General features: G+C 33.2%; 1 protein-coding gene across 1 annotated transcript; it reads right to left on the bottom strand.

The window, feature by feature from the left end:
• Positions 1–5,227: 5,227 nt before the first annotated feature.
• Positions 5,228–6,632, bottom strand: LOC132725416 (uncharacterized). Its single transcript, XM_060710536.1, has 2 exons — positions 6,501–6,632; positions 5,228–5,668 (listed from the first exon to the last, which is right to left on the bottom strand). The coding sequence occupies exons 1-2, from the start codon at positions 6,570–6,572 to the stop codon at positions 5,354–5,356; spliced, it is 387 nt and encodes a 128-aa protein (XP_060566519.1). The 5' UTR covers positions 6,573–6,632; the 3' UTR covers positions 5,228–5,353.
• Positions 6,633–11,011: the final 4,379 nt, after the last annotated feature.

Raw genomic sequence — 11,011 nt, 5'->3', positions numbered from 1 at the left:
TGATGTTTGTTTAATGTACCAATCGAGTTCACCCCCGTCTCCAACCTAAAGCTAGGATTATAGGATACAATGACTTATAGCTTATCAAACCCACAGTAAAGGTAATGTTTTCAGCGAAAGGTAGGTGGTGAAATCCACGCTTCCGGGTTTCTAGCATTCTTGTACATTTATTTCCCAGATTAACGCCAACGCTCACTTAAATTACATTGTGGCTATATGACGATTAAACAATTATTTGGAAAAAAGCAGTGTCTGCCAGGTTTCTAGCTTTCCAACACATTTATTTCCCATATTAACGCCTCACTTAAGTTATATTGTCGCTTTTTGTGTATATAGTAGTTGTTGCACATATTTGGACACTAATGAACTTGTCTTAAGAGTCATTTTTATATGTATTCACTCCTAAATACTTTCACAGAAAACGAGCTTTATTTTTGTTTATATCAATTTGTCGCTTCAGACTGAATATAATAATACTTTTTACAGAAGATATTAGAGTATCAAATATCCGTACGTTAAAATTTACTTTATTGTTTTATATTTTATGTACGGGAACTACTTCTCTTCATACAAAATAATGGATAATTTCGGGACCCCATATGAGGCCTCATAACTAAACTTTATTTTATATCTAGAACATAATGGAATTTCCATAAATTGTTGGACGAGTCGAATATTGATGTGAAACATTCAATTCTTTGGTGAGTGATCGTAATAAAAAAAACGCTCGACACTTGTTTTTGTTATCGGAAAGAGAAGACACCCAATTTGATTTGCCTTTTAGATTATTAGTGCCATTTGCTATCTCTTACAGACAAAATCAATGCTACTTTAGTATTACTGATGTCGTAAAAGATCACTATTTAACTATTCAACACTCCACTGTTTTGTCTATCTTATGACTTATGGTCAAATATTTTTAGGCTACATGTGTCACAAGGTAAAACTAAAAATCGTTTACTAAGTCAAGGGCAAGAACTTTCCAAATACTGAATAAATCCACAAGCAAATCCCAAGGTGAATAAGTACATGTCTGACCAACATTCTTGTAAATTGTCATACCTACAGGTCAAATAGTTTTTGAGTTATGCATGAACAAGTTGAAAATTGCAAATTAATACTTGTCAAGGACAGTAACTCTAACAAAACTGAATAAAAAAATCCACACGCAAAACCCCAGGTGCATAGCTTCACAGTGATTTTGATCATTATTCCTGAAAAGTTGGTTGATTCTAGCTCAAGCACTCGAGGAACAAAAACACAACATAATGGAACAGTTTTCACTAAGTCAAGGGAATAAATCTGACAAAACAGAATAAATCCACAAGTGAAACCCCAGGTGCACAACTTCACACGCTGAGCAACGTTCCTGTAAAGTTTCATGACACTAGATCAAATACTTTTGAGTTACGTGCGATATGAGTTGAAAATAGTAAATTTTAACAAAGTCAAGGGCAATAACTCTAAAGATATTAAACATATCCACACGAAAATACCCAGGTGCACAACTACACATGTTGATCAACAATCCTGTAAAGTTTCATGACTCTAGGTCAATTACTTGTGAGCTACATGTGACACAAGTTGAAAATTGCAAATATTTACTAAGTCAAGGGAAATAACGCTGACATTACAGAAAAATCTTAAAGTGAAACCCCAGATTCACAACTACACATTCCGAGCAACATTCCTGTAAGGTTTCATGACTCTAGGTCAAACACTTTTTGAGATATATGCGAATTGAAAATTTTTACTAAGTCAAGGGCAATAACTTTACAACTACACATGCTGATCAACATTCCTGTAACGTTTCATGACACTAGGTCAAATACTTTTTGAGTTACGTGCGACACAAGTTAAAAATTGCAAAATTTTACTAAGCCAAGGGAAAATACCTCTGAAAGTATTAAATATATCCACACGAAAATACCCAGGTGCACAACTACACATGCAGATCAATATTTCTATAAAGTTTAAAATACTTTTTAAGCTACGTGCGACACAAAAAAGAACGGACGGACGGATGGACGGACGGACAAGGGTAAATCTAAATGCCACCCCTAAAGTTGGGGCACATAAACTGTTCTTGTAAAATATAGATATACATTGTACGAGGATTGATAAAAAAGTTCTTGGCCCGATGTTCTTCCGGTAGTCAGAGAACCAAACTAATGGTCTTACTTTTCAATATGATCGCCCTCTACATCAATGCACTTTGCCCATCTGTGGTCCAACTTGTTTAACCCTTCAAAATAGAACTCTCTATTTTGGTCCTCAAAAACTCATTTACCGCCTCCATGACACCTTTTTTGCTTCCAAAACGTCTACAACGAAGCTTGGTTTTCAGTTTTGGAAACAGGTAGAAGTCAGAGAGGGGGCCAAGTCCGGAGAAAATGAATGAGGAAGAATTTCAAAGCCGCAGTTAGTTGCAGCAGCCATCGCATCTTGGGATGTGTGAGCTGGCGCATTGTCGTGCAGGAGTAAGTTTGTCCCTTCTTTTACGCGCGATTTCTTGACGCAGACGTCTCAATTCGCCTGCATAGTACATACCGTTTATTGTACGACCTTACTCAAGATAGTCAATCAAGATTATTTCCTGACTATCACAAAAATTGAAGCAATCATCTTCCCTGCTGATGGCACCTTCTTGAATTTCTTCGGATGGTGTGAGACAGGGTGCTTCCACTGCATGCTCTGTTTTTGTTTTGGATTCTGGATCGAAGTGATGGACCCATGTTTCATCCTGAGTTACGATCCGGTTGTGAAAATCAGGTTCATCCTCGTAGCGAGACAAGATATCTTGAAATGTATGTCAAGCCTGGTCCGTTTTCGGTCGTCAGTCAACTGTCTGGGGACCCATCTAGCGGAAACCTTTGACATGCCATAGGCTTCAGTCAGAATTGCCTGAACTGAACCAAAGCTTATACTGTACCCACATCCCTAGCAATGCTTCGCAGGTCTCGCCTTCTGTCGCACGCGGCCAGATTGTGCACAGTTTCGACAGTTTGATCGTTGTTGGCCTCTTTTGGCCACCCAAGCTGCTCATCATCTCATGCCATCCGTGCCCCTCTTCAGTTCAGCAGCCCATTTTTATGCTCCCCGAAGGGAGAGCACATAGTCGCCACCTTGTCCGTCTGTCCGCCTTCTGTCCCTTCTGTCCGTCCGTTGTCTTGTCCGAAGCATAACTTTAAAACCCTATGAGATAATTTATTTAAACTTCACACAGTGGTAGAGGGCATTGAGGCGGAGTGCAGTGTCAAAGAACCAAAACTCTATTTTGCACCGTTTTCGAATTATCTTCCCTTTTAGAAAAATCTTGTCCGGGACATAACTCTAAAACTATAAGAGATATCAACATGAATCTTTGTAGGTAGATATATCTCAATGAGTAGATGTGCAGTGCATAAGAGTCGTAACACTGCTTTGCCTAATCTTAGAGTAATTGCCATTTGTTTATTTTTTACACTTTGAACTTTTTCCGGAACATACATCTATGATTATAAGAGATATCAACATGAATTTTTGTAGGTAAATAGATCTCAATAGGTAGAAATGCAGTGCAAAAGAACCATAACTCTGCTAAGCCCCTTTTTTGAATTATCTCTCCTCTTAGAAAAGAATTGTTCGGGACATTACTCTAAAAATATAGGAGATATCAACATGAAACTTTTAGGTAGAGAGATCATAATGGGTAGATGTGCATTGCATACGAAGCATAACTCTGCCTTGGATTATTTTGGAGTGATTGCCCTTTGTTCATTCTTACATTTTAAACTTTGTCCAGGACATAACTCAGAAAGCATAAGAGATATCAACAAAAATCTTTGTAAGTGGAAAGATCTTATTTATTAGAAGTCCAGTGCAAAGAATAGTTACTGTGCCTTGCCTAATTCTGGAACTATCACACTTTGAACTTTGTCTAGGGACATAACTCTGAAACTACAAGAGGTGTACTTTCCTGTGTTCAAAACCTATTCGGGGAGCATCAACCGGTTCAAACAGGGCTCTTGTTTTACAGTGCTATAGGAAGGGAACTCCCCATGAAGTCTTCATGGATTTCTTGAGGGACATCCATTTCTTACAGAGGTAATTAATGACAGTTCTGATTTCAACTATCTCCATTTGGTCTAAATGACAAATCCCTCTACTGATCCAAGTGTGTTTTATGTTACTTAATATGTGTAAAACCGCGTGTAACTCGGTCAGTGATCTTCAATAAGATATTGGTATCAACGTATCATGTGTAAATGTCAGTGTAGCTGCTTAGAAGTTTATCGGGCCGAGAACTTTTTTTATCATACCTCGTAAAAGTACAAATCTGTCCAGTCGAGAAATTTTTCCGGGGTTGCAAAAGCCTTGAACAATTTCATGCTTTGGTGAATTTATTGAACATATAATTGTATTGTATATTATGTTCAGTTAACTTGGCATTCAACAGGCAAAACGTGACTATTGAATTTCTTCATTTGCGAGCAATTTTATGCTCATTGCGTTTAGATATCATTTATAGTGATTTATGCTTCGTCTTCTGAGTGGAAACTATAGACTATTAAGGGCATGAAAAAGTATATCAAGATATAATGATTCGAAAGTTTTTTTTAATATAAACATACAATATGTGCATTGCATTACATATAATATCATGTGCATGTAATTTTAGGTGGAAAAAAAAACATAATATCTGACCTACGTAAGGAGACAATAAAAAAGAAAACAACAAGACCACAAATATCAAAATGATATATTGTTAGAATGAAAATTGAATTGTTTAAATAACTTTGCAATATTTAAATAATTCTGGCTGAAAATTGATATACATGTTTAACTTGCTATAGAAAAAACACTTACGGGCCTATGCTTAATAGTGTAGCAATACAAATGTACATAATAGTTGACTCATTCTCACCTAAACTTACAATTTAAGGGAAGTTTAAAGTATAATTTGAGGTCAAATATAAATGTAGATTTTATGATCAAATTATTCTGTTTAACATAGTAAAGATTAAAATATTAGAAAGAAATGTTTTGAAATTCGTCGCATTCGAGGAATCTCGCTTTTCGAGAATTTTTACTAAACAAAATAACAACTGAAGCATCTTTGATACAGAACGATGTCGACCTCAATGTCAATACGTCTCTGTTTGTAACATTCTTGGTATTTTCGTTTCATGTAACATCTTGTTGTTGACATAATCGCTGATTTTCTTGATCATATAAAATAAGAAAAGATAAGCTTTCAATCATAAGTGTGATAAGTATAAAAATCATACATTCCTTCTTTTTCAGTCTATAAGCTTTTTACGAATGTGCAAAATTGTATAAAAAAAGGGAAAAAACATGGTCATTTTGTTTCTTATACTTTCTTTCCTAAGCAGGAACATTTCTTATCCGGTAACCGAAGACACTGTCCACCGTAGATTCCCTTACATAGACCTATCTCATATTTATATGGTCCTATACTTCTCATTTTGACGTCATCGCACGTGCCCGTTCTTGCATTTTCCCGACAAGCATTAAACTGGCGAGCACTTGTGTCGGTTAAAAGCGACAGCAGCAACATTGCTGACACCATTATGAATTTTATCCCACCGAGAAGATGCATTTTTACACGTTCAAAGGTGTAACTGTGAAGAAGTTCTTTCGTCTTCTTTCCTGCCTGTTTCAATTCCTGGAGTAAAAAGGATTTGTTGATACAATCAGAATACCCTTGATTAAATAATATATTGATTGGAAGAAATGTATTAATTTGCCCATCAGTTAACCTGCTGGAACCGAAAAGATTAGCTTTTGCCATTACGGTTCAGCCGGGCGAGCATATATCCGTGCCGTTTGACCAGGATTTATAATACTTAATTTTGCTTTTTGTATTTTAATAATAATTCCCTAAAACCCAATTGGACTTATCCAAATTTAAAGTTTGGCAAACGTTTCAATAACATAATTTCACCAGTTCAAAGGTTAAATATATCAATGAACTGCTAATTAGATATCATTTCTTTTGCCATTTGAATTGTCATTATTTTTGTGTATGGCTAAATGTATATAATTCTCCGTTTGCTATACTATAATCAAAAGAGGGTTTTACATTTAAGTTTGCTGTAATATTAATTAAGGTGACGAAAAAGCAAAGGAATTCAAATTAGGCATGACTAGAGTATACATTAACGTGCACTAATCCCAGACAAGCTCGCAACAAGAAAGATTTTTTTTTAAGCTATTTTAAATAAAAAGTGTGTTAAATGACTGTACAAAGATATGTCATCTGTTATAAAATTGTAATACACGTTTTATTTCATGAATGATTTGATCAACCTCAAGTATCGAATTGTTTGTTAACTAATTTAAAGAATGGTTCAAAAAGTTAAATTTAATTATTTTAATTATATTTGAATGTGTTAAAAATATGATATTTATAAGTATTTCATTAAAACGATTACAGTAACTAATCTTTTACATTAAAAAATTTAATTTTTTTTAAAAATGATAAATAAAAAGGTTACCTTATTATATTGTTGATTTTTTAAAGTTGTCGCTCTTACAGCTCGTGTTTGTGTTTTGAGATGCACTGTCATAGGAATACGTATTTATAGGTTGAAGTGGAGGACTTCTAATCTATTTTTAGTCAAGTTTTTCTTCCTTTTCTTCCTTTACTCGGAATATTCGTAATCTGGTTTCCATTTAATTATATCGGGAAGTAAGAGTAGTTTTCCTACCTTTTTACTAAATATGTAAAATGTGGGTTTCTGCTTAATCCTGTCTTACATCTGCGTCTGAAATATCTTTTAAAGATCCTGTATGTTGTAATTGAGGTTGTTACCACACTTAAGTGAAATTTTATATATTATGTATATAATTATGCTTATAAAACAACTTTCAAAACACCGGAGAAAATGTAAAATATGCACTGCAAATATTTGTCCATATCATACGTAGTCATTAAAATATATGCATTCATTTCTTATTGAAACATTTTACTGAGACTTTATAGAAAATAATTATATTGTTAAGAAGCCAAAGGAGATTCTTTTATCGACCTCCTTAAGCTTTAAAATGTAAAATTTTCAACAGTACTTTTTGCAGGTCATATATGAGATTATAAGTATGTCAACAACTTTAAAAATACCTAATTTATTCATTGTACTAAAATAGATTCGCTTAGTCTCTGTTCTATTTATCTGTCTTTCTTTCTTTTTTCTTTCTTTCTTTCTTTCTTTCTTTGTGCAGCAACTCTTCATCATGCGTTTGTGAACCTTCCACTCATATCAGGTTACCCAGTTAAAAGGGATGGTTACACTTGAAATGGGTACAATAAATAGTTTAGAGAACATGAACAATAAAATGTAATAAAATGCTGTGATGTACCATTAAAAATATGTAAACATGTAAACTCTAGAGTTGAATGAAATACTGTCAAGGCATTATACATGTTGGCTTATTTTGCCCAGAACTTGTATCATCAAAGTATGGGAAATTACAAATAATGGGAAATTTTACATAATAATTTAAGATAGTGTCTGGAATTTCTGACGAATACAAGATAATGATTAATGAAATTCATGTTAAAATAGACAACCGAAAACACAGTTACAAGAAAACAGCATTGTCTCTTTATTTATTTCTTATAGAAAAAAAAATCTTCAATTCATCGTTAAAATTCACATCCTTCTTCCGAGTGTTCGTGGAGATAGATTAATTCACATTAATTAAAGAAAAAAAATGAATGGCATGTCATGATAATTTAACCACCAATTACTTTCAAGTACTGTCAGTCAAGTACTGTCAGTCAAGTACTATCATATATGACTCTACTATATGTGAATCAGCTTGTAAGCTTCAAATATTTCAAACATTTTAATTTTGAACAATGAGTTCTATACAACTTAAACAAATTTAGTTCAACATATATTTGGTCTTAACATATACAATGTTCATCCCCAATATACAGCTGCACGGCGGGTAGAATACTTAATTGAGAAAAGTATGTTGTTACAATGTAAGAATTATATAATTATAATAAAAATGTATATGTGTATAATAATTTGGAGAAAAAACCCACCAACATTATTCTTGTATAATTCATTTCGATTACTTCTAAATATCATGACGATATAGGAAGTAAGAAACAACGCGTAACAATGTATGAAATAACATGAAATGTAATAACTATGAAATACCAGAAAAATAAAATAAGGTCATATGTCGATGCGTAGTATGAATTTTCAGTGTATTTTAGCAAGAATTAAAGAGATAAAAAACTCGGTTATTTCTTATATAAACTGCTTATGGTCATAATTTTAGAATAATTTTTAAATAACCAAGAAATAAGAATGAGTGATCGGAGTTCTTTGGGATCAACCATTACATACTAGTTTGGTAGGCTGTCAAGCACGGTAGTTACTGGAAAACCGTATAATGATTATCCAATGGTTATGTTTATATTAAACAATCCTTAATTGATTTAGTAGTACCTCTTGAAGCACTAGACAAATCTTAAAAACGGAAAGCTGTCATTCAAGCAAGTGTTTTAATCTCTAATGTTTTGTATACTACGATTATATCATACCAGTCACGTATGTTTTTTTTCTTTCTTCCGTTTTGTTATGTTTTTTCCTCAAAGAATGTAGATATATTAATGATGTTTATTTAATGTACAAATCGATTGCATCCCCGTCTCCAACCTAAGGCTCGGATTATCGGATACAATGACTTATAGGGTATCAAACCCACAGTAAAGGTCCTGTTTTCAGCAAAATGTAGATGTTGAAATCCACGCTTACAGGGTTTCTAGCATTCTTGTACTTTTATTTCCCAGATTATAGCATAAAATCGGCTATTTTTCCCTCTTTTGCCCATGTTATAACGGGACCAAAACCATGTGTTAACATAGTCAAGCGCTGAATATGAGAAAATGTTGTTTTATTGATGTTTATATTGATAAATGCTCTTTATATTTCTTTGAGAGAATTATGTTTAGTGCCTGATTTTTTCATAAACTTGTGTGCTTGGAAAAAAAAATCTGATGTCACTGATATTTTTCTACCGTCAATCTGAAACCATTCTAGGAATATCTGAGGGTAATGTTTTGTCTTGGGTAAAGTACTTTAATGGGTTTTTTTCTTGAGTAAATAAATCTCCAATGTTTAGCTTTATTAATCAATTTAATTCGAAATTTCGTTCGGTTCCGAGCATTTACAAGTATCTCCCAAGTTGTTGGCCCCGGCAAAATAAAACGCACACGTAAAACATGTATACCTCGGAACAGTTGGAACCCTCGCCCTACCGGGCTCGGGCACCAACAATTCCTCGGGACTCTGCAGACGTTATAACACGGAAAAACGTGCGTTAACCCTATATTAACGCCAACGCTCACTTAATTTATATTGCGACTGTATTACGATTAAGCAATTATTTGGGAAAAAGCAGTTTCTATCCCAACACATTTATTTCCCATATTAACGCTTCACTTGAGTTATATTGTGGCTGTATGGGAATATAGTAGTTGTTGCAAATATTTGGACGCTTGTGAACTTGTCTAAAAGAGTCATTTTTACTTAAGTTATATTGATGCTGTATAAGAATATAGTAGTTGTTGCACATATTTGGACACTAATGTACTTGTCTAAAAGAGTCATTTTTACTTAAGTTATATTGTGGCTGTATGGGAATATAGTAGTTGTTGCACATATTTGAACACTAATGAACTTGTCTAAAAGAGTCACTTTCACTTTAGTTATATTGTGGCTGTATGGGAATGTAGTTGTTGTTGCACATATTTGAACACTAATGAACTTGTCTCAAAGAGTCATTTTACTTAAGTTATTTTGTGGCTGTATGGGAATATAGTAGTTGTTGCACATATTTGAACACTAATGAACTTGTCTCAAAGAGTCATTTTACTTAAGTTATATTGTGGCTGTATGGGAATATAGTAGTTGTTGCACATATTTGAACACTAATGAACTTGTCTAAAAGAGTCATTTTACTTAAGTTATATTGTGGCTGTATGGGAATATAGTAGTTGTTGCACATATTTGGACACTAATGAACTTGTCTCAAAGAGTCATTTTTACATGTATTCACTCCAAAATACTTTCACAGAAAACGAGCTTTATTTTTGATCATTTATTTTTATCAATTTGTCTCTTCAGACTGTATAATATTATAATAATACCTTTTACAGACCGAAGGTATTTTACTCTACTGTAACAGTATCAATTTTATGTACGGGAACTACTTCTCTTCATACACATTAATGGATAATTTCGGTATCCTATATGACGCCTTATAACTAAGGTTTATTCCATGTTTAGAACATAATGGAATTTCCATAATATGTGGGACGAGCCGAATACTGATGTGTAACATTCAATTTTTTTGGCGAGTGATCATAATAAAAAAGTTTGTTTTAAGTACCTACGATTTTTGTACGGGAACTACTCGCATGCCAGTATATAATGTAAAGTAAATTCACCTTTAAATTCATTTTATGCCGATTGAATTGGATATAATTGTGTCAAAACAGATAATAAAATGAGATGTGAAATATCATTTTTCATTCAAAGATTTTACCTACAGAAAAAATGTATATATGTTTAAATCTAACTGTCTTTCGCTACACTTAAAATAAATATTTTAAAGTTTTAAAATGCATTATTCAAAAACGAAAAATGCATTTGTAGCACTGCACTTATATATTCCGTAAAAATGGTACAGTTTCTATTATTCCATTGTTACCTTGACATTTGTCAGCAATATATTGTCACAGTTGTCAACATTGTCAAATGACATATCGAAATTCAATATCAAAATTCATGTTTTAATTGTATAAGGTAATAAAACGACATCTTAATATTACATTATGTATTTCAAATATGTATTCTTTCTGAACGAAATGGCATAACCTATTCGATCCTATTTTGCGATCAAATAACTTCATTGCTATTTTATCACGTTTCTCCGAAATAATAAAAAAAAACGCTCGACACTTGTTTTTGTTATCGGAAAGAGAAGA

This window comes from Ruditapes philippinarum, unplaced genomic scaffold (genome assembly GCF_026571515.1).
Source record: "Ruditapes philippinarum isolate M1 unplaced genomic scaffold, ASM2657151v2 ctg22303_1_1_1_1, whole genome shotgun sequence".
NCBI lineage: Eukaryota > Metazoa > Mollusca > Bivalvia > Venerida > Veneridae > Ruditapes > Ruditapes philippinarum.
This window is presented reverse-complemented; position numbering and strand designations above follow the sequence as displayed.